General features: G+C 51.3%; 1 protein-coding gene across 4 annotated transcripts in view; it reads left to right on the top strand.

The window, feature by feature from the left end:
* Kirrel1 (kirre like nephrin family adhesion molecule 1) overlaps positions 1 to 21,504 on the top strand; it is a 97,508-nt gene extending 76,004 nt beyond the window's left edge. For 3 of the 4 annotated variants that reach the window (XM_052730880.1, XM_052730878.1, XM_052730877.1), the window contains 14 exons: positions 2,043 to 2,207; positions 4,062 to 4,211; positions 7,925 to 8,082; positions 9,606 to 9,756; positions 10,297 to 10,402; positions 10,555 to 10,703; positions 10,903 to 11,030; positions 11,633 to 11,807; positions 11,891 to 11,991; positions 13,469 to 13,667; positions 15,213 to 15,320; positions 15,470 to 15,609; positions 16,179 to 16,256; positions 16,500 to 21,504. In XM_052730880.1, the coding sequence (XP_052586840.1) occupies positions 2,043 to 2,207; positions 4,062 to 4,211; positions 7,925 to 8,082; positions 9,606 to 9,756; positions 10,297 to 10,402; positions 10,555 to 10,703; positions 10,903 to 11,030; positions 11,633 to 11,807; positions 11,891 to 11,991; positions 13,469 to 13,667; positions 15,213 to 15,320; positions 15,470 to 15,609; positions 16,179 to 16,256; positions 16,500 to 16,976 (2,285 nt within the window). In that variant the 3' untranslated portion in view covers positions 16,977 to 21,504. The remainder of the gene's footprint in view (positions 1 to 2,042; positions 2,208 to 4,061; positions 4,212 to 7,924; positions 8,083 to 9,605; positions 9,757 to 10,296; positions 10,403 to 10,554; positions 10,704 to 10,902; positions 11,031 to 11,632; positions 11,808 to 11,890; positions 11,992 to 13,468; positions 13,668 to 15,212; positions 15,321 to 15,469; positions 15,610 to 16,178; positions 16,257 to 16,499) is intronic. The other variant, XM_052730879.1, reaches the window with a different exon arrangement.
* Positions 21,505 to 23,992: the final 2,488 nt, after the last annotated feature.

Below are 23,992 nucleotides of genomic sequence, written 5' to 3'. Positions count from 1 at the left end.
TATCCATCCAGACTGATCTAAGCTCACAGGCCACCCATGTCACAAGCCCATGACTTGGGCTCTAGGAGCCTTGAGGAAGAGAAACAGAAGTACAGTTGATTGCACATAGCTACACTTGAGAACGTGCAAGGATATGAATAAATTTAAATACTAATGAGTGCAAATGCCTGAATTAATAACACTGGCTGCTCACCTGACCAGTCCTTCCTGCAGGACCTCAGCACCTGCCATCCCTCTCTCTGGAAATGTGGATGAGCCTTATCTTTTTCTTCTTTAAAGAGACAGTATGGGGAATCAGGTCTGCAGAGTTGGGGAGCCACTTACAGAAAACACAGGTACCCATTTTCTAACCTCCTGGCTCCATGCAGATCTAAAGAGCTGCGTTGCCACATTTTAACCAAGGGCAGAGCCTGCTTCCTGGGTTTTATTCTGACCACCAGATCCCAGGAGACCCAGAAAGAGGAGAGAGTTCCACCTCAGAGAGGTTCCATTCTCCTGGAACAGACAGGGCAGACACTTCCACCCACAAGCTGCCTTCCACCTCTTGATGACAAAAACATGAGCATGATCCCTGATGGCTTTGGACAGGAAATCCTGTAGCTAGAGCTGCCACAGCAAGGCTGAGCGATGGGACAGGCTGTGCTTGCACAAGGGCCTCCGGAATCAGCCTCGGAGGTTTTCCTGAATGGAGAGTGTGGAAACAAGCTTGGAAGGAAGGGGAGAAATGGAACTGGAGAGAAGAAAGGACGTGGGCTGGACGAGGATCTCAGGGCAGGGGTGTTGCTTCCTGGTAGAGTGCCCTGTGTTTGATCCCAGAGTAAGAGGTGGGGAGAAGCCTATACACTGGATGGAAGGGGGGCTCTTGAAATGGGGACAGATGAACTGGGAAGCTGGGTTTGGAAGGAGTTGGATTAGGGGGCTGTGGCCTCTATAAACTCAGTGAGCTGGAGGAAAAAGTGAACCAGGAGTCTTAGCTTGGAAGGGAGCTGCTTTTGATTGCCTGGTGTGACTTATTGGAGCTGTGACAAGGAAGCCTCTGATTTAACCCTTTGCCGACCCCTCCTCCGCCCCTCTCCTTCCCTACAGCCCAGTGTAGGATGCTAATGGTCACATTGTGCTATGTCAGTATGCAGGCCTGCCCCACCACTGGGACCAGGCTGTGATGAGGCAAGCCTGTTGGTGGGAGCAAGAGAGAAGAAATCTGCAATCCAATTCCCTACTCCATTTAGGCTCCACAATTAAAGGCAATTACTCTGCAGTTCTCTAATCAAATGCTCCCGGCCAAGCTACCAGCCAGGCAGCCATGTGTAGCTCCTGGAGCGAGAGGGAGAATTGAACAAAGTCCCACACTGTCTCAGCTCCCATGATGCAGGAGGCTGTGTGCATGCAGATGTATGGGTGTGTATGTCGCTGCGCCCCCAGCCCTTGGGTCAAGGGTAAATACATGGCACGGAGCCAGTGTGCCCAAAAGTGGGGTTCAGGGCTATTTGGCTTTGGATATACTATCATCTTGGAATTGTCTGTGCACTCCAGTAGACATGGTGTACATGGTGAGGGCTGGGCATCTGTTGGTCCACACTGCACGGGAAGGAAGGGATTGTGGCGAAAACAGTCACCTTTGTTATGAATGCATCACCCATGAAGCTGAGTATCTAAGAGGCTGGCATCAGATGCCTTGTAAAAAAAGAGCCTTGGACCCAGATAGCCAGGGCTTGACTAACCCTAGTCTAACCCTGGCTCGACTGTTGTTCAGTGGGTGGTCATTGGGTAAGTGCCGCCCTCTGGGCTTCGGTGTTCAAAATTGGGTCAGGCCCAATCCGAAAACCTTTAGGTACTGCCAGACCATTCCTGTGATCGCTCAGCCCTCCAGAACCTTGGACCTGTCCCTGGGGCCCTGAAGGGGAGATTGAAATAAAGGGAGCCTGTGGCATCTTGCGGGGGAAGGCATGGCCCTGGCTTGCAGGGTAAGAGCAGACTCATACAAGGACCCCCCCCCCCCCTTGGTGGACGCCCTCCTCATTCATCTTTTTACCCACTGCCAGCTTTGGCTGTACCTGGGACCCAGACCCGCTTCAGCCAGGAGCCAGCCGATCAGACCGTGGTGGCCGGGCAGCGGGCCGTGCTCCCCTGTGTGCTCCTCAACTACTCTGGGATTGTACAGTGGACCAAGGACGGGCTGGCTCTGGGCATGGGCCAGGGCCTCAAAGGTGAGTGCTGGGCTGGGACTGTCCCTTGATTAGAGTGCGTGCTATGGTGCGCAAGGCCTTGAGTTTGATCCACAGGACAGAAGAGCAAAATGGGTATGTGTGGCTGCTCAGTCCCCCAGCATCCGGGGACTATTCCTGCCCCCCCCCCCCCCCCCCCCCCCCGCTCTCAGCCTAGACTCCTGGATTTGCTACCCATCCTTTCCTCTGTCCTGTTCTTGACTTCTGAGGTCTGTCACCTTTACCCCCCAACTCTCCCTTTCCTCAGATCGTGGAATCGCTCAAGAAAGGTGGTGTGCAGCCCGGGAGGTCAAGAGAAACAGACCTTTACACTGAGAGCTTTAGACAGACAGTCAGGGAGGCACCATGGGGTGCTGCAGACAGGTGCTGGGAGAGCAAAGCCCAGCCCGCCCAACCCCACGTCGGTGGTACACTCAGCTGCTGTCTACCCTAGGTTGTACGCTCAGCTACCCTCTACCCTCTCTCTCTCTTTTTTTTATTTTTGAAATTAGAACATGATTGCAGCGGTTCTCCCTCCCCTGCCTGCCCTTTGAGTCCTTCAGGCTTTTCTCTTCTCCCCTATGTAGTCCATGTCTGCTTAGAGACCAACCTTTCGCTTTTTAACATCAGCCTAAGCACTCTCTGGTTTAATAATTTCCATCAGCATTTGTCAAGCACAGGCTATGCAGCCAGTGCTGACGAAAACATAAAGATTTGGCCAGCAACAAAAACCCTAACTTCCTATATCCCAAAGCAAGCACAGAGAGCCTTGGGAACACCTCTTGGCAGAGAGGGTAGAGAGTCAACGTACCTGGCTCTCATGACACCTCAGTCACTTGCCCACTGATGACTTGAGGAAAACCACTTTGCGCTCCTCTCCCTGCCGTGGTTAGCTGATTTGTGAAGCGGATCTAACAGTCACAGCCTACCTATCTAAAAAGTGCACCCTTGGTTTTTACACCAAGTGGCAGGATGTGCTTTATGAGGATAATGTTGTTCACTGTGAAGCACCGTGATGATGTGAGTGGGTGAGGGACTGTATACTTCTGGTCTCGTTATTTTTGAGGGTGGTGAGATCCTTTGCTGTGGGTCTAAGTTGAGGAAATCTGCATGGCACAATCTATAAAGGAAAGAGATGAATTTGATGGATCTATTGTTGATGGGAGAGAAAATGAGAGAGATTGAGGTCAATAGATATGCAGTCAGAAAAATCCATAGCCTCTGAGGTTGGGGGGGAGCAGTGGGAAGGAGATGGTGGGAGTCAGTGGGAGCCTGTAAGCAAGGCAGACTAGATACAGAGGCCCACCCTATGTCTTTGAAAGGAAGTAGGAATCTCATTTGGGTCCGCCTTTGAGGCGCCAGCAAACCTTGCTCATTCTCCTTCCACGGTGAGTGGGGACCAGGCCTTGTGAGCCACACAGAGGTGCCCAGTAAGTGCTGAGGTGGCCTGTGCTTACCTGTGCCGCACGCACGCACGCACGCACGCACGCTCTCTTCTCTCCACTCTCCTGGCTGCTTGCCCATTCTTTTCCTCCTCTTCCTTTGCTATTGTAATGAGAGACATTTACCTGCAAACAGCTATGGATTTCATCTGCTCATCTCTCTCTCTCTCTGTTTATTCCTCACCATCCCCTCCTGCTTTATGGTCCCAACGTTATGAAGTCTGTGTCTGGTGCTTCACAGTCACACCTGCCAGTGGTGCCCGCGAGGGAGCCAAGTGGGGAAAGCTGGCCGGGAATGGACGCGGGTTCTGCTTTGGGGAGGGTCCGAGACGATGAGCCCTGGGTGGAAGATGGCGGTGTGGTCCAGGCCTCAAGACTGGGTCTTACTCTAGTCTTTCCCGTTCTGTCCCTGCAGCCTGGCCACGGTACCGGGTCGTGGGCTCTGCGGATGCCGGGCAATACAACTTGGAGATCACAGATGCCGAGCTCTCGGACGACGCTTCCTACGAGTGCCAGGCCACAGAGGCTGCCCTGCGCTCCCGACGGGCCAAACTCACCGTGCTCAGTAATGACTCCCAAGCCGTTTCTCCCCGCTCCGGTTCCCTCTGCCGTGTCTCAACCTTTTCCTCTCTTCCTAGCCTCACCTTTTCCCCTGCTGTCCCTGTTCTCCCTGGTTCTCTCTCAACAACTCCTTACATGAACTTCTTTAAAAACTAAGTGAACGGGACTAGAAAGATGGCTCAGTGGTTAAGAGCATTTGCTATTTTTGCAGAAGATCTGGGTTCAGTACCTGGCACCCACATCTGGTGGTTCAAAACCACTGATAACTCCAGTTCCAGGGGATTCCAATGCCTTCTTCTGGCTTCTGCAGCCACATGCACGTATGTGTGTGGCACACAGACAAGCAGATGTGTTTTTAGATCCATGCACGATGTAAATTATACTTAAAAAAATTCAAAGCAGGTTGAGAGTGGAGGAGGCTGTGTATTTACTGTATTTACTGGGAATTATGTTTTCTGCATGTGTGATATCCTTTGCTCCGACCTCTGCCCAGATCACACTAAGGACCCAGAGCTTTCTGTGAAATACAGCTGTGGAAACAGGGCTCTCTGCACGGAGAAGTATGGTGATGGAGACATAGCCTGTACTTTTCCTGATTTACATTGTAGTCAGGTTTGTTGTTTAGGGAACGTCCCTGTTCCTCTCCATCTCTCTGCCGCCCCTGAGCCCAGACCTTTTCCCTTTCAGCCCAACCTGCTTGGCTGCCCTTGCCTCAGCCTGTTCCTCTCTTGTCAGATGTTCCCTAGAACGCCAGGGAACAGGGGACCAGAGTCAGAAGAAATGAGCCCGGGGGTGGGTGGGTGGGTGGGGGCTGGACCCAGGGGCCAGACTGTTTGCATCTAGAGTGGCATGATGGCTTGTCTTTTGAAAGCTGAGCTCCCAGCAGCAGCCCACAGGGGGACAGAGTAGATGTCACCATGTCAGCCTTGGGCCATCTGAATAATGAGAGGACTGTCCTCCACACAGAACAAAAGTGAAGTCAGTTGTGGCCCATCTTCAGGTCTTCAGATCCCCCCCAACTCAGAGTGCTTCTGTAGTGCTTTCTCTGGCTTGGGCCGTCTCCTGTGAGTCCCTCCTCTTCCCTTCTAACCGACGACTCCGTCCCTTTTCTCTGACCTCCACTTCTCAACCTCGCTCTCCCCCAACATGAAGTCATTCGCGTGGGGAGGAGGGAGAAAGGAACTGAGACAAGTGAGTCTGTGTCCCCAGTTCCCTCCTATTTGAGGGAGGGTGAGTGGGGGCGGGGCTCCTAGCAACAGAAAGAGCTCTAGGCTGCTGGGGATCCCGAGCCCTGGGTTCAGGTTGTGCCTTGTTCATTTTTGTGCTGTGACCCTGATCACTGGCATGGAAATACACCATCATGCTTCCAGCCTTCCTTCCTTCCTTCCTTCCTTCCTTCCTTCCTTCCTTCCTTCCTTCCTTTCTTCCTCCTGAGATTTAATATTTTATGATAAGGGTTAAATGAAGTCCTATGCACAAGGTGCTTTAGTGAACAACAGGTAAAACATTGGGTAGATGGTAGAAATTATTGTCAATCGGCTTCAAAGACTTGGAGAAACTCTAGAGAAATGTGGGTTGGTGACCGAGGTGACAGATGGTCTTTGCCCGAGTGAAGGGAACAGAAACATGGCGAGGGCAGACAGACCAGCGGGAGGAGGTGCTTTACTCTCTTTGTAGCAGGGCCCCAACATCTCTGGGCATATGGGAACGGAGCTCATGAGGAGGTACAACGGTAGAGAGCCAGGCAGATCAGGAGGCCCCTCCCCCATTTCTCCACTTCTCAAGTTTCTCCTGCTTACAACCACACTCCTGCCCCTGTTATCAGAATTATATGAAGCAGGGGGCAGGGAAGAGGTGGGAGAGCCGGGATTGAGAGAGTAGTCGGGTGGGCAGAAGCCAGCACCCTTTCATCGTGGCAAAAGCAGCACATTTTTGCACATTACACGTACCCTGCATGCCGTACTCTGTGTGCAGCTCCACACTGACCTCACACAGGCTCGGTGAAGGGCTTTGTTAGGTCTTTGAGGGAGAAACAGACTCAGTGCCTTTAGGGGCTCAACCAAGACCGCACGATGGTAAAGGAGGGTGCCAGCGTTTGAAGGGTACTGATCTAAATTCCACTCCTCCTCCACTCTGCCACTCCACGTGCAGAAACGGAAGAGAAAGCTGTGTCAGCAGCTGCTCCTCCAGCACAGAGACCTTCATTTCTCCCACGCAGGGACAGGCTCCAGCTCAGGGACCTCCCCAGGTCTCCCCTCAAGGGTCTCCTCTAGAAGTTTCTTCTCAGTCTCCCTTGTCTTTCTGGGAAAGAAGAAAACCAAATCCTTGCTCATTTCTGGCTACTGACCATCGAGCGGACCTAGATTATTATCAAAATTTTTCTCTCTACCCCATCAATGACTGGTTCAGCCGACAGCCCCTAAGAGCTTACTGTTCACCACACTCTGACTAGACCCTGCTGGTGTAGTAAGAGTTAGCGCACGCCTTTAATCCCAGCACTCGGGAGACAGAGCCAGGCGGATCTCTGTGAGTTCGAGGCCAGCCTGGGCTACCAAGTGAGTTCCAGGAAAGGCGCAAAGCTACACAGGGAAACCCTGTCTCGAAAAACCAAAAAAAAAAGAGTTAATAGGAAGAAATGGATACAATGTCACTCTCAATCCCGGTTCTCCCTGTACTTGGGAGGTAAAGAATGGAGAATCATGAATTCAGTGCCAGCCTAGACTGCACCGTGAGCTTCTGTCTCAAAATAGTAAATAAATAAATACTTTATTTAAAAAAGAAGAGGAACCCCTGCTCTCGGGGAATGTAGAACCCTTGGCCTTGGGGAACTCACGTTAACATTTAGAAGCCCATGGCTGTAGTATAAGGAGAGGTGTCTTATTTCTTAAAACCAGATGTATAGCTAACTCAGTTCCTTAAGCACATAGCAAAGGCCTGTTTTAGCCATGCATTAGGCAGTGGAGACTATTTTTAAATGCCAGTGAGACTGGGACCTGGTTTTTCCAAGGGATTTGAGGCAGGGAGAGACAGTAACCACTGGGCAGACAACACACAGCTGAATACTGCCTCAGGTGGACGCATGAAGCTTTCCACATCACCCGGGATTTGACCAGGGTGCTAACTCCTCCACAGCTGCCCTGAGAGAGGGCATGCCATGGAGAAAACAGCAGAAGCCGAGTGAGGAGGTAAGGGTCTGCAAGGCGCAGCTTGCTGAATCTAAAACAGGAGACTGGAGGGTTTGGAATTCATGCCACAAGCAGTTGTAGCCTCTAGGGGTATTTGAACAGAGGAACATAGTCTTAACTGCTATCAAGAACAAAGCCTGCTGGAGGTGTAATGGATAGAGTTGCCCATCTGGCCGTTCCAGGCAGAGGAGCCGATGGGAGGGGATAGATGGCAGGGATCCTGTGAAGGAGACGCCCTTCCTTCCCCAGGGTGGGATCTCTACTCAAGACCTGAGATAGCCCTCCATCCGGAGTAAGCCCCCTTGAGTAACAGTGGTGAGTACAGACTCACACCATAAGAGCAGCCATGAAAGAGTAACCGGCAAGCTGAGACCGCTTGTGGGCGGAGTGAAGCCCGTATATAGCGATTGTGAGTTGGGCGAGGGTAGCATTGCCCTGCCGAGAGGGACACACACAGATGGAAGGACACCTCCATGGCAGGGGGCACAGCTGGCTGCATCCTGAGCTGATTCTGTTCTCCTTTTCCCTCCAGTTCCTCCAGAGGACACGAGGATTGATGGGGGCCCCGTGATTCTGCTGCAAGCAGGCACCCCCCACAACCTCACATGCAGAGCCTTTAATGCCAAGCCTGCTGCCACCATCCTTTGGTTCCGGGACGGAACACAGCAGGAGGGAGCTGTGGCTAGCACGGTGAGAACCTGCCCACTCCCCTGGCCCCTCTTAGACCCAGCTCCCGGTGATCTTTCCTTTCCTAAAGGGAATAGACTTCCAGGGTCACTGTGCCATTCCATAAGTACTTCCTGTGTGCTAGGTGCTTTATGGGCTATTTCTCTCAAACCCCAGAAGAGTCCCATAAAGTAGGCATTACTTCCAACTTACAAAGGGGGAAATTAATGGTCAGAGAAGTCAAGTGCCTGGCCCCAAGTCACGCAGAGAGCAAGCAGCAGAGTTGGCATTCTGTACCCGAGCCTGACTGCCCTGCTGATCCCCTTTACCCTCCTCCTTTGGCACAGCTGGGAGCTGTGGAAGTCAGGGTTGTTGTGCACGTCCTCTTGTGGGGAAGGCATGACAAAGGCATTAAGTGACTTACCCAGAATCACACGGCAGAGCTGATGGCAGTGGAATCTAGATGTTGCACTTGAGGAACATCCTGCCCATTCTGCCAGCTGTGGCCGCCGGCATGTTTGTGCACCAAGCCCTGTGCTGGGTACGACGAGAGACACTTCCCGGTGGGGAGAGAAACTGCCTGCCACCTGTGTTCCCGGATTGTGAGGATGGAGAGATTGGGTTCCGGCTTTAGCTCTTAGTGACTTCTGTGGCCTTGGGCAAAGATCTTCTTGATGGCCTCAGTGCCATCATTTGATAAATGATTATTTGACCCCAGACCTGTTGTTTTTCTCTGAGGAGCAGGAGGAGTTACATCTTTTAAATTCTCTCGGCAGCCAGATGAGCTGATTTGTCAATACCATTGGTTGCCTGCTCCTCTCATTTGCTTACTCACTTAAGACTATGGAGCTTCAAAATATCACTGTGTTTTGCATCAGTTGGGTGCTGCTGTGGTCCCACAAAGATGCATGCACAGCTGTCTGAATGAGAAGCCTTATTCTTGTTCATAATGTGGTCTCCTCAGGTAGGTGACAGTATAGAAAATGGCTTGGGATGTCACTGAGCCGGCTAGTCTTTGAGCTGGTGAATCTGGCCCAGCACTTAGAGTCACCACTGTGACACACGGTGCCTAAGGCCAGATGGAAGACACCCTAACTGTAAGTGGTACCAGTTCAGGCGGGAGAGAGCCCAGAGGTCTGGGCTGGCCTGGGGAGGCTTTCTAGAAGAGGAAAAACTTAACCGTGGACTTAGAGAATTCCAGGACTAAGGCTCAGTTGAACAGAAGAAAATTATACTGCAAAGAGCAAACGCTCATGTGCACCACACATCGGTTAGTAGTAAGATATCAATATGGATGTGTCTGTCATAGTAAGATTTCCACACCTACTGTAAAGTATAATAACGAGGGATGCTGTGGTGGAAAAGGAAACTATGGCCAAACCTGTTTGATTTTTCTGTAAATCTCAGAGAGCTTTTGAAAATAGCCTACTTCTTTAAAATATAAAGACATTGGAGTGGGGAAGGAACTCACTATAGAGGTCCATCCTTGGTTTCTCTGAGAACAGAGGAGGGGCTTTAGTCTTAACTCCACCTTTCCCTCTCCCCAGGAACTGCTGAAGGATGGGAAAAGAGAGACTACAATCAGCCAGCTGCTCATTCACCCCACAGACCTAGACATTGGTCGTGTCTTCACCTGCCGCAGCATGAATGAAGCCATCCCCAATGGGAGGGAGACATCCATTGAGCTGGATGTACACCGTAAGTGGAGTCCTGGGTAGGGTACGTGAGGTGGGGACAGAACATGGGCAGATTTAGAGGCACAGAATGGGGATCTGAGAAGCCCAGGACCCACACTCCTCTCTTTTCCTGTTTGATCCATGAGTAATAATGTTGGTAGATGGAGCACTGAGTACAGTATTATATCTGCTTACCAAAGGTGTGAGTGTTAAAGAAGTTATGGCACAAGAACGTCTAGCATGGCTAGAGTGTGCTTTCCCGGCAGATGTTCCAAGGCATCTGTTCTAGTCAAGGATGCTCTTACCCTATCCCTGACAGTAAGCTAAACTGACCCACAGTGGCACCTAGTGGCCATATTGGATCATTACCTCCATTGGCTAATTGGTTTCTTCAGTATCGTTCTTGGCCAGGGCCCCTGGAAAAGACTGTGTAGAAAGGGTGAGGGTGATAGCTGATACTTTGTAAACCTGAATTTTCATTTCACATCAGAGTGGTATGAATGCATCTGTTACGGAGGGAGAGAGAAGAAAAGACCCTGACTTCCTGTTGCCTCCTTTGCAGATCCTCCTACAGTGACTCTGTCCATTGAGCCTCAGACCGTGCAGGAGGGTGAGCGAGTCATCTTCACGTGCCAGGCCACAGCCAACCCTGAGATCTTGGGCTACAGGTGAAAGGGTCGGGGTCTGGGAGTGCTATGCAAGTGATAAATGGATATAGGCCCCTGAGACGGGTGTGGTGGTGGTGGTGGTAGTGGTGGGGTTACTGTAGGGGAGAGAGTCCCAAGTTCTGCTCTCACACCTGTGCTGCCTCATCCTCTAGGTGGGCCAAAGGGGGGTTCTTGATTGAAGACGCCCACGAGAGTCGCTATGAGACGAACGTTGATTACTCCTTCTTCACGGAGCCTGTGTCTTGTGAGGTCCACAACAAAGTGGGAAGCACCAACGTCAGCACTTTAGTGAATGTTCACTGTGAGTAGCTGGAAGGGCAGCGGCGGGGGACAGAGAGCAGGGGCCTTCAACGTCCCTTGGGTACAGGGGAGGAGAAGCCCTGCCTAGCTGGAGAGACGGGAACACACTCGGGGAGGTAGTGGACAGGAGCAGAAAGAGGGCAGATTGGAGTCGACACTCAGGCCCTGTGATTCTGACCAGCCCCTTCTCCCTCCTTCAGTTGCCCCCCGGATTGTAGTTGACCCAAAGCCCACGACCACAGACATTGGCTCTGATGTGACCCTCACCTGTGTCTGGGTTGGGAATCCCCCCCTCACCCTCACCTGGACCAAGAAGGACTCCAACATGGTAAACCTCTCCCTGCCTGTGCGGAGCGCTGGGAGGAAGGAACACAGAAATCCCAGGGAAGACAATGTGGGGAGGGGTCAGGAATGGGTTTTCAGATCAAAACTGGGACCTTTCTAGGGTCTTGGGATTTGGGAGAGAAGAGAATACTTGCAATCAGCCATACCCCTCCTTGGGCTTTGCATAGAACTCGGGGTGATGAGGATGAAGGGGGCAGGTGGTACTGCTCACTAGTCACAGATTCAGTGCGGTATTGGTCCCCAGGGAGGGGGTGGAGCTGGATAAGAAAGTCCCAGTGCGCAGTTCTCAAGACCCGTGTTAGACAGTTTGGGCCAGGATGTAAAGAGGGATTTCAAAATAAACCGTCTTCTCTGGCTTAGTAATAAAAGCACGGGGACAGACCGTCAGAAAGGACTGTATTCTTTCACAACTGCTGTAGCCAATACCTGCCCGCTCTTGTACAAATGGTAGCCTTATTGCCAGCCTGCTTAGAGTCAGGGGATGGGTCAACCAGACTCAGGAACCCATTTGCCTTCTGGGAATTCACCTGTGGCCCTTCATGCTTTTTCTCCCATGCCTCTGATGCGGGGCCCCCACCGACCTAGGGGCCCAGGCTTCCTGGCTCCCCACCCGAGGCTAATCTCTCTGCCCAGGTCCTGAGTAACAGCAATCAGCTGTTGCTGAAGTCAGTGACTCAGGCAGACGCTGGCACCTATACCTGCCGGGCCATCGTGCCTCGAATCGGAGTGGCTGAGCGAGAGGTACCGCTGTATGTAAATGGTGAGTGCCCTTGGGTGCGAGACCCAGCAGAGAAGCACCACGGCTTTTGCCTGGCCTGACTGTGTATGTCTTCCTGCTTGTAGGACCCCCCATTATCTCCAGCGAGGCGGTGCAGTTTGCTGTGAGGGGTGATGGTGGAAAGGTGGAGTGCTTCATCGGGAGTACCCCACCTCCAGATCGGATTGTGAGTGCCGGGCAGCCCTGATGTGTCCACACCTGCCCAGCGTCTCCTCCCCTCTTCTGGCTTGCACCTTCAGTGTCTCCACCCTTTTCTGGTTCTGTAATCCTCTGCCTTTTTAGCTTCTGTATCATTTTATCTGCCCAAATTCTACCTCCTCCCTTACTTGTGTGACCCTGGACAGATGAGTGGTTTGGGCCTCACTCAGCTCCTCATCCTCGAAGAGGAGGCCATATCCCTATGTATCAGCGACTACAGCAGCAGTTGTAAAGCACCTAGTTCCCTGGAGTCAGAGGACAGTGGGTTCCCTCCCATCCCTGGTGAAGGTCCTTTCTCTCTCTTCCCTCATCTTCCACCCTGGCTGGCTATACCCGCCCCCCAGTCTTTTCTTTGGCCTTCCCCTCCCCTCTTCCCTCCTTCCGCCAGCCTGCCCCCTCCTCCCTCCCCATCACTTCTCCCTCCCACCTGTCCCATTCGTTTCTCTTTTTGCCTGGCTTCCCTCCACCAGCCCCTGACCATTCCTCACTCTTTTCTTCACTCCCCTACACCATAAACAATGAATTCCTCCTGTGGCCACTAACCATCAAAACCCTCATCACATTTAATGACCATTTGGCTAACTCCGGGGCTGCCCAGGGATGCTTCATTACCACAGCTGCCTAGGCAGAAGACGGTTTGGCTCCCGGGAGGTTTGCCTCCTGGAGCTGGGAGGCCTGATCCCTGGAAAGGAGCCAGCGTTTGGCTGCTCTTCCTCCTTAGCCTCCCCTCTGTCATGAGAACACACAGTTGGGAATGCCTCAGCTGGGGAGGTCAGGGATGGGAGGCCTGGGGGACACTCCCCTTGACTCCCTGCTCATAATTAAGAGCAGGCAGATGCATCTCCAGAGAGCCAGGCAGGTTTCTGTGGGTTGATTAATGGTAAGGCTGGTAAGATAGACATGTATGCCGTTCGAATCACAGGGTTGAGCATTGCTCTATGCTGGCCAGAATCTGCTACTTCAGAGAAGAAGAAAAGGAGGCCTAGACAGAGAAAGCTTGGCCATGTAGCTGCTCTGGGGTGGGAGTATATGAGCTGGAGCCCAGGGATCTCAAGTCCCTACAACATCGAAGATTCAAACATTGGCTCCTTCGCTCAGCTGCTTCCACATCACAAAATACCACACAATGTCATACTTGTAGCATGGAGCTCTGTAGAAGCAGGTTCCTGGATCTCTCCCCTACATTCATACTTGGTACATAAGTCTCAAGGTAGTAGTTTTCAGAGTCTCTCTAGAGAAATCTGATGACTGTGTGGGAGCCACAGCTCCTGGAACAGAAGTTCAGTGTCAAGGATTTGTGGTAGCTGGTGTGACATAGGTTGTTTCAGGGTGAAGGATTGTTGGGTGCTGGGGTAAGACTACCTGAGAGTGGATTAGGCGTCTTTGGGGCATGTGCCTCTTCCACGTACCCTTTTCTTACGTCCATCCTGCCTTCCCCACCCCAGGCTTGGGCATGGAAGGAGAACTTCCTGGAGGTGGGGACCCTGGAGCGGTACACTGTGGAGAGGACTAACTCAGGAAGTGGTGTGCTGTCCACACTCACCATCAACAACGTCATGGAGGCCGACTTCCAGACCCACTACAACTGCACTGCCTGGAACAGCTTCGGGCCAGGCACTGCCATCATCCAGCTGGAAGAGCGAGGTCAGCCATGGGGGCCACTCAGGAGAGCCTGAAGCTTCGTCTTCTCTCTCTCTCTCTCTCTCTCTCTCTCTCTCTCTCTCTCTCTCTCTCTCTCTCTCTTTCTCTCGCTTCTCTGCCGGAAGCTGACTTTAGTGCTCGGCTAATTAATCTACTATGTAAATGTTCCCTGAAACGTCTTTATATGTCAAACTCCGAAGGAAGGGTTGCGGGTGTGAACACGGCATCATCTCTGCCCACGAGAAACCTTCATCTTAGTGAAGGAACTTCTAGAGTGGAAACAAACGAATCCAGGCAGAGGAAAATTAAACGATACATGCAGCAGATTAGCACCACCTAAGTCAGTGAGTTATTGAGAGGATTGAATGGGTTTTTTTTTTTTTTTTTTTGTAAAATTAAAGTTTCCCCTACCCCTTCGAGCATCTATGGTTTTATAGAAGAGATATATTCTCTCAGGTACCTTTGGCAAGATGAAGCAGGTGTCTAGACTTTGACAGATGTTTGGCGAAGGAAAAATAACACCTGTTTGATTTTGAGAACTAGTCATGGAAAAGAGAGAGATGGAGACTCTGGGGGACCCCTGGGAAATGTCTGGGAAAGCTAACAGTTCAGGTTGTGTTAAAGATGCCTGCAGGGTGGGTGTGGGAACAGAGTAATGTGGGGCTCAGGAGGAAGGATCTCAGAGGCAGATCCATAGCCAGAGTCTGGATCCGACTAGTAATTCCAGAGAGAGACAGAAGACCAACGGGAGAATTCTTGGACTTGTTATCAGCTAGGGAGGCAGGGGCACTAAAGAGGACCGTTGGAGCCACAAGTGGGCAGCACAAGTAGAAGAGACAGTTTTGCAGGCAAGAAAGGTCATAGAGGAGGTTGAAACAGACATGGCAGATGGGAATTTGGAGAGAGCTGACTTCAGACAAAAGCCCAGCTCAGGAAGGTATTAGAGGATTTATTAAGGCAACTCCACGTAGTTAAAAAGGAGTTTTATTTTGGCGGGTAACTTACAGCTGGTAAAGGGGTTGGTTACAGGATCAGGGAGAGGTGAGGTGCAGTCCAGCTGGGTTCTCTGGAGAACTCCGATCGGTCTACCATCCAGCATCCAGGGTCACCAGGAACCAAGAGAGCCGGCACATCCGGATCTAGGGTCTTAAGGGCTCCCCTCTTGGCCCCACCTCAGGGGCCGGTCCTAGGTAGGCGTGACAGTTACTGGAAGCCTCACTGGAGGTAGTGCTTCCAGGTCAAAGCCGGAACAGCTACCTACTACAGGAAGGAGGGACCAAGCTTCATGGATTGTTGGGCTCTGAGGCCAACTGATGGCAGGGATGGAACACTACCCTGATGTGAACTCTGGTAAACTAAAGCACAGATCTCAAGGCAGGCTCAGCCCAGATCTTGTCCAGTGTGGCCTGGACTTAGATAGCAACACGGCCCAGCTCAGGCCAAGCTTAGCTTTGTCCCTAATCTAGAGTTGCTGCAGTACCTCGTGGCCAAGTCCTCAGGTCCCCGCATGGCTCCATCCTCACCCCTGCTCTTCCTCTCCGTCTGTAGAAGTGTTACCTGTGGGCATCATTGCTGGGGCCACCATTGGCGCAGGCATCCTGGTCATCTTCTTCTTTGTCGCCTTGGTGTTCTTCCTCTACCGCCGTCGCAAAGGCAGTGAGTACAGGCTCAGCCCAGCCACAGCAAACCCTGCATTCCCCCGCCTTACCCTTCAGGGTCACAGCAAGGGGTGGCGTGGGGGCTGGGAGCCAGTGCCACAGAGGCCAGTAGAAAGTACCTGGCCCACGCACGCCTCCCTGTCCTAGGTCGAAAGGATGTGACCTTGAGGAAGCTGGACATCAAGGTGGAGACAGTGAATCGGGAGCCGCTCACAATGCATTCTGACCGGGAGGATGATACCGCCAGCATTTCCACAGCAACTCGGGTCATGAAGGCCATCTACTCGGTGAGGACCACGCATCTCACTGGCCTAGGCGCTTCGTAGTCCTAAGGCCAGCCCCACCCGTTTTTAATAGCTTCTGTCACCTCCTCTTCTTCAGTGAGTTTAACCAGTTCCTGCCACTCCAACTCCTCTGTACCAACCTGCTCACCAATAGACACACTCACACTTTGACATACATTGGCACCCTCACGCACACCTACTCATATACATACACTTTTACATACATGTGCAAAGCTGCTCTCCCTTCCCCTCCCCTCCAACTTCCTTTGCCCCATCCTTCCCTCACATGGAGGGAAATCTGCAGATATTTTTGGTTCAACCTCCTCATTGCTGAGATGTGCTCCCCGACAGCAGCAATGGCATACTCAAGGTATCATATTACATGTTAGCAACAAAGCTCATGCTTGAAGCCCGGGTCCCTGGTGTCCTCCTACCTCAGCCTATAAGTGAGACACAAGTCTGCCCTAACCCAGAGCTTCCTTTAGCTGGTGGCCTCTGGGCATGGAATTGGTAGAGGTGGGGGAGGGGGTAAAAGCAGCGTCCGTCTCCTGACACCCGCTCCTGTTCTTTAGTCCTTTAAGGATGATGTGGATCTGAAGCAGGACCTGCGCTGTGACACCATTGATACGCGGGAAGAGTATGAGATGAAGGTGGGAAAAGGGATGGAAGCGAGGCACAAGGGAAATGGGAAAGGAGGGTCTGCAGGGAGAGGTGAGGACAGCCTGGGAGGAGTGGTCAAGAAGTCTACAGAGGGAACAGAAGATAGAGTGATGCCGGGAGAGAAGAGGAGAAGAACGTGGCTTGGTGTGGGCCTGGGCAGAAGACCGTTTCAGATCTTCTTACCCTACAGGAGACTCCCACTCTTACCCTCTTCTCTCGCTGCCTTCCCCCAGGATCCCACCAACGGTTATTACAATGTGCGTGCCCACGAAGATCGCCCCTCCTCCAGGGCGGTGCTATATGCTGACTACCGTGCCCCTGGCCCTACACGTTTTGATGGCCGCCCATCATCTCGCCTCTCCCACTCCAGTGGCTATGCCCAGCTCAACACGTACAGCCGGGCCCCTGCCTCTGACTATGGCACAGAGCCCCCACCCTCTGGTCCTTCTGCTCCAGGTGGCACCGATACAACCAGCCAGCTGTCCTACGAGAACTATGAGAAGTTCAACTCCCACCCTTTCCCCGGGCCAGCCGGGTATCCTACCTACCGTCTAGGCTACCCCCAGGCCCCACCATCCGGCTTGGAGAGGACCCCCTATGAGGCATATGACCCTATTGGCAAGTATGCCACGGCCACTCGATTCTCCTACACCTCTCAGCACTCAGACTACGGCCAGCGATTTCAGCAGCGCATGCAGACTCATGTGTAGAGGCTGGAGTCTGGCTGGGGTACCTCTGCGGGGCAGAGGAGAAGGCTTCCCAGCTCTTCCCTGACATTCAGGGACATTGCTCGCTGCTCCTTTCTTGGACCCAGCCTTCTTCCTCCTGCCGTCACAAATAAGGAGCAGGTCTCCCAGTAACACCCCGTCCCAAGGATGGTGCTCTGGGCATGCCCCACTCTCCTAGGCCTGCTGAGCCCTTCCTCGGGAGGATGTCTCTACTGACGTCTGTTCATACCTGACCCACGCATGGGCACAGGGCAGTGGAGGCTGGGGTGGGGGGGCCAGAGGGCAAAGGAGGAAAGAGCACATATTACCATTTCCTTTCTGTCCTGCTCCTCTGATCTCCCGTAAGCGGGCATGGAGATATGCTGAGGTGGGTGGGCGTTGGCCTAGGCAGCTCTAGTCCAGGCAGCCGGAATGCGGGACAGCCCACCAGTCCCTTTCTTGATTTCTTTCATACCTTGTGTTCATCTTTCCCATCTCAGGGGATTACAGATGGGACAATGAGTTCAAATCCAGCTGGGGTCAAAATGCCAGTCATCGTGGCTACTTACTGTGGCTATCTGAGTGCCGAGGGTTCCAGAAATCCCTGGTAACATGGCTCCCTTTTCTCTCAACTTTGTGCTGGACCGGTCAGATGGATGTGAACAAAGAATGGTCAGGACCGTGTCCCGGTTGACTAGCCAGGGACCACTGTGTACTACTTGGCAGTTCCCAGAGCCAACAGTAGTGGGACCCTCACCAGCTTCCTTCTTTCATGTTATTGCCCCACTTCTTGGTATTAACTCTTGAGCCTTGGAGAATAGGGTAGGGCAGAGGTGTCACGGAGCTATGTTTTTCAAAGACAATAAAAAACTCATTTGGAAAGCAATGCTCTAGGGGTTTTCCCCACTATATACAAGTCCCCATGGAAAGGAAAGGGACACCTGTCCTCCACCAGGCTCCTAACACCTTGCATTATTCTGAGTCTCCAAGCACTTTGAATCTATTACATCCATCCAAATGGTGAGACCTGCCTACTGCTGGATTCTGATAGAGTTAAGCAGTCCTGAACCTCAGACACTACGATCCTGCCCTGGGACTCACCCTAGTTATAGCTCCCTTTGCAGGTGACATGGTAAATGCTTTATCCAGACAAAGTTTGGTTTTGTCTCCTCCTTAACCCACCCCCAGGCCAATCAAATTTCTTCTTCCATTTTCAGTGCCTTGAGTGTCAGGTTTGTGATGCTGTCCCTGTGTGGGGAGCAGGAGCTTGTGAGCTCCAGGTTGTACTATGTTAGCGTCAAGGACAGACAAATGAGGGGATGTGAAGGGAAGGGACCTGGACATGGCTCCAAAGGGAAATTCTTCCTGACCTAGACGGAGCCCCCAGTGCAGAAGAACACTTCAGGCGTTGTATTCCATGGCCTATGTTGTCTCTTCCCACACAGCACACACATGACCACACACATACATTCCACTCCACTTCTCATCTACCACCTTCTGACCAAAGAGAATCTGTAACTCATGTTTCAGCCTCACTTTCCCAAGAAACTTCTGCCCATCTGGAGTCAACTGTCCACCTCCCCACTGAGGCCTACATGATGGGAGGGAGTACTCCCAGAGTACCCCTTGCCTTTTCTCATTGGTCACCATTCATTAGTCATGTTTACTCTCATGACTTACATGCTCATCAGCCACGGTCTATCACTAACCTTATAGATGGGCCTGTGGGGTGACATTCTCAGCCATCTCCTTTCTGATGAGGACTGGGTACCGGGAATCAAGGAGCTCCATTTCCAGCCTGGCAGACAGCCTTTGCTTCCTCTTGTACTCCAGTCACTGCGTCTGCACAGAGTGGGCCTTCCCTGTATCATTGACAGGCTCATAGCTGGATTCCAGTTCAGAGGACTCACACTTGCAGAGACCTTTCATGAGAACTCAGTGAGGCAGTGTGTGTACGTATAGTGCAGGTTCTTGTGAATATGAATTCATGTAAGTTTTTCATTTTCATTGACACCTGAAGCCATGGGTGATCCAAACACTTCCAAGTCTAACTAGAGTGGCATTTTAAACATCAATAGTCTCTAAAATAATCATTTTGTTTGGGGTTTGGCTTGATTCTCTTATTTCTCTCTGATTTAAGCAGTAGGTCCCTCCCATGGAAACAAGAGTATCACTAAGGTCAAGCCCTGCAGGAATTTGTGGTTATCAAGCACCATGCAAGGCACAGGAAGCAGCAACTGAGACAGACTGGTCTCCGGCCACTCAGATTCTGCAATCAGAATCAGAGTTCCGCCCTGCTGAATGACCAGTGGAATTGTGTGTCTGGGGAATTGAAGGTCCCCTAATAATGGGGCTCTTGCATCTGAAGCTAGTTGGTACCAGCATGTTGGTGCCCTGTTACTTAATGATTCTAAGCACCCCAAGTGTTATTGCTTTAGTTGAAAGAATAAGGAACCAGGAGTCAAGAGATCCATGACCCTGTTCTGCAGCTGCCATTTGCTGAATAACCATGATCTGACCTCTGTTTTCATTGCCTCCAATTTTCTGGTCTTTACCTACAACTATTCTGTCTTGGCTGTGTTCATCTGGGGAGGCCAAAGTCAGGATTGCCCATCTCTCAAAAGAACCCAGAAACAGTAAGCAATCAAGGTGAGGGTTAGGGCAGGGGAGGCCTGCCTGTACCACAAACTTCTTAATCTTGTCCATCACCCTAACCATGAGAGAAATGAAGCAATCTGTTGTTCTTCTCTTAGGTTCAACAGGTTGTTGTGATCATGGTAGGGCTCGGTTTCCTTTACTGTGGATGCAGACTGGGGGAGATAGGGAAGCTGCCTTCCTCTAGGTCTTCGGGGACAGTCATCTGGCCCAAAGGCGGCTCTCCCTGTTTACCAAGCAAGGTGAAGCCTATGGAAGCTGGTGCAGGAAGAAGGGGTTAGCGGTTTTAACATAAACTCTGCATATGCAAAAAGTCCTTGTGGCTCCGGATAGGCCTTGCTCTTTGTAGAGAGCCCAGCCTGCTTGCTGAGTCCTGGTTCTCTCAAAGTCTAACCACAGAATATACACAAAGCAAAATCTATTATGAGAGAAAGGAGCCAGGAATGGGGGCAATGCTCAGCTCCCACGGTTCTGGTGATAGGCTTTCCTCACGCTGGCAGCTGCTTCCCTCTCTCTGTTGACAGGAACTCCTGCCCTGTGGGATGGGGCACACTGACCTGTGTCTTGCCCCTTGTGCTCTGTCAACATGTGGGTGCTCTGGCAGGAGCCACAGCTCCTGGGCCAGTTAAGACGGGATTGGGTGACCCTGTATACTTGGCCCACTCCATAGCAATGTGAGGCAGTTGGGATTTATAGAAACTCGTGGTAAATCCTGTGTGGACATGTGGAGTCCGCTGGCTCAGTCACTGCCTCATCCTGCTGTGTGAGCAGTTCTGTCCCTGTGGGTGAAGCACATGACCTCCCAAGGCCACTGCAGCCTCAAAAACCCTGGTTTTCCTACTAGTTCACTTCTGTGCAATCTGAGCCCAGGCATGCTCTACACCTATAGGGCCTAGTGCCTAGCTGATAATAGAACGCCGAGGTACACAGACCTTAAGACTCCATTGGTGAGGCATTAACTGTTGTGAAAGGACTATTAAATTGTCACCTAAACAGAACATCCCCTTCCCCCTGCATCCTTCCCACCTCCCATGGTATTTTTCCTTTTCTCCTAAAAGCAATGCTTTCCGGCCAGTGCTGGCTAACCCTTGCCGGCTTGCCACTGACACCAGCCATGGTTCAGTGGAGAGGACTGAGGGCCGTGGCTTGGCAGAGTACAGACTTGAGAGGAGGGTGCAGCATTTAGTTTTCCTGCATCACTGTGAGGGAACCCCAGGGCCCTTTCCCAGAGGAAAACAATTGTTGCACAGAAGACAGAGGCCATACTGGGAACTTCTGGTGCAAGCCTACTCTTAATAGCAGTAATAATTTTGTGTGCATAGACCACCACTTACCAGTCTCGGTAGCCCATCTTCGCTGCTTGCTGCCCCCAACCACTGGCCTTTGCAAACTGGTGGCCAGGTTCTTCTGTTGCTTTCAGGAGCTGTCTACAGCCCCTGGGAATGCCAGCTCTCTGGGGAGAGAGCATTCAATTTGCTGATACCACAAAAGCAGGCTCCTTAGCAAAAGTGACCTACAAGGCCATGCTGCCACTTGTAACAGGGCACCCAGGGCTCTTGGGGTCAGACTGTCTACCCCCGCCGTCCCTGGGATTGCAATCCCCATTTCTGATGCCAGTTAAATTATCTCTACCAAAATCCTCATCATAAATGGATCCATGATGACAACTAAGAGAAAAAAAAAGTATTTTTGTTAGGACAAACCATCATAGATTTTTAGCAATGTGTATCTGTGTGTCCTTTACACCTTTTCCTATTCTGACATTTTTTTCCTTTTTTTTAAAAAAAAAATATTGTGTACTATATTTTTAGCCTCAAACACACTATATATTATATATTTAATTTTATATATATAAATATAAATGTTTTAAAAAGTACTATGTTTGTGTTATTTAATATATGAGCAATTGGTTACTTTAAAAGGCTGCTCAGTTTTGTGTGAAATGGTCCAGGTTTTTTTTTTTGTGGGGGGGGGAGGGTTGAAGATCGAGATTGTAAAAGTTATGTATCTTCACTTCAAGGTCATGTGATAGACATTTTATCCACCAGTCTGTGAGCATTCGAGAAGCCTGAGGCCCATTCTGGCAGCTCTAGGGCGAAGGGCTCTGTGCTTTTGTGGCATCCGAATGCTTGGTGCCAGGCTTGACTGTGAGGATAAAGAAACCGGAGGCTCGGCATCGGCAGCCCAGATCCCACAGGGACTGGGACTCGGCACACATCTGGGCTGTTTTATATATTCCGATGCCGTGGTCTGGGTAAAAGCAGTCTGCAGGTCTCTGACCTTTCGAGCTGCTGGTAGTAAAAGTGCAGAAGCTGATGGTGCAGCCGCACGCTCTACCTAATGGACTGTGCATCCTGCTCACCTCACAGGAGTGGTCCAGGGTTGACGGAACCGTTTACAGATAATGATTTTGAAGCTGTAAGTTATGAGGGAAAGGCCGTGGTTTGTTGTCCTCGTCTGGTCAACGACCAAGTAAAGTCAAGACTGTCCTGGGAGCCTTTTTACATACAAGGAACACAGAACATCGCTAGAAACAGAATATGAGAGATGAAAAAGAAAGAACGCAAGGCTGGGGATAGAGTGCAGTTGGTAGAGTTCATGTCCTACATGCATCAGGTGTCAGGCATTGGGGGCCGGGGAGGGGGGAGGACGGCAGGGGAGCAGGTGCAAGCCATTACCACAGGGTTATAGATTCCAACTCTGAAGGTTTATCCCAGAAGAGTGCAGCTGCCTCAGGGGCTGGAGTTTGGAGAAATGAGGCCCAGGTGCAGGGTGAATCCAGAGGCCACAGTCAGGTGAGTTGAATCAACACAGTTTTGGGGCTTTTGTTTATATGTATATTTTGGTTTTTCGAGACAGAGTTTCTCCGTGTAGTTTTGGTGCCTGTCCTGGATCTCACTCTGTAGACCAGGCTGGCCTCGAACTCACAGAGATCTGCCCGCCTCTGCCTCCCGAGTGCTGGGATTAAAGGCATGTGCCACCGCCACCTGGCATGTTTGTTTGTCTTTAAAGAAGCAGCAGCGGCATGGATTGGATCCAGAAACAGAAAGAAGAGGGTGGTGGGGCAGGGCAAAATGCAAAGGTAGACGGACAGAGATGGAGGCCCGAGTGATCAGGCCAAATGATGTTGGGTAGGATGCTTCCTGTGCTGTGGGCACCAGGACCCTGTACAGGGCCAGCGTTACTGTGAGACTAGACTGTGTATAGCACCCCACTTATCCAAAGGCCTAAACCTATGAACCCCAAGAAGGTCATACAGGCCATACTTATTTCTATGCATTACATCCCATCCTGACTCCAGCCCCTCATGGAAGTTATCTAAGGCTCAAGGACAAATAATAAAGACACGACCGTTATCAGCAAGCCTTCAGATGCTTTAGAAGCCACTCCCTCCTTGTGAGGTCTTCAGACTCAGGACATAAGCTCTTGGCCTAGCTTTAGACAGTGGCTTTCTGCACTTTCTAATCAAAGAGAAAAGCTCTAACTCCTCCAGGGTATGATCCCAAGTTATCCTCTCAAGGAGTCAGACCACTCACCTTTTTTGCCACACCCCACCTTTCAACCCAGTGAGACGGACTGTGCCTTGTTTGCCCTGCGTTTCTCTGCTGCTGTGTCTCTGCCTGGAGGAGCCCTTGACCTCTTCTCCAGAGTCCACCTCAAAGGCCTTACCCTAAAAAGAGTCTCACCTAACTCACGAATCACCCTTTTTCCACCCTGAGAAGCCTCAAGCTGGTCTACACTCATTTATAACTTCTGCTTTGATCCTAGGGTGTTATGTCTGACACATTAGCACTTTCCTTCTTTACTGTTTAGGGGCTTTTGTGGGTTTGTTTCATTTTAAGACAGGGTCTCACTCCTGGCTGGCCTCTTCCTCCCAAGTGCTGGGATTACAGACATGTGTCCCATGTCCGATAAACCTTAAACTACAGTTGGAGGCAGAGGCAACGCATTACTTTATCACAAATCTATATGTCTATCTATTTTGAAATGATATTACTCTATAGTACAAGAAGGACTGGGACTCACTATGTAAGGCCGGGTGTCGTGGAACTTGGGGCAATCCTCCTGGCTCTGCCTCCTGAGTTCTGGGATGACAGGTGAGTGCCACCACACCTGGTCCACAATAATTAGTATCCCATCACCCAGTACAGTGGAGTTAATCAGCATGTGCTGGAGGAATGCAAGTATAGTCGAACCTGTGAAACACCACACCTAGGAGAATTTAACCAGTGCTCAAGCTGGATGAAAGTACAGATTGGCCATGAAGAGCCTTGGCTCTGGTAAGGCCAAGGTGATAAGCCATGACTGGTGTTTGCTGATGCTGAGATTTCTCTTGCTGAGTCCCTGACTGATGGACAATGCCA

The sequence above is a fragment of the Peromyscus californicus genome, unplaced genomic scaffold (assembly GCF_007827085.1).
Source record: "Peromyscus californicus insignis strain IS unplaced genomic scaffold, ASM782708v3 Scaffold_9__1_contigs__length_137607984, whole genome shotgun sequence".
In the NCBI taxonomy this organism is placed as follows: domain Eukaryota; kingdom Metazoa; phylum Chordata; class Mammalia; order Rodentia; family Cricetidae; genus Peromyscus; species Peromyscus californicus.
This window is presented reverse-complemented; position numbering and strand designations above follow the sequence as displayed.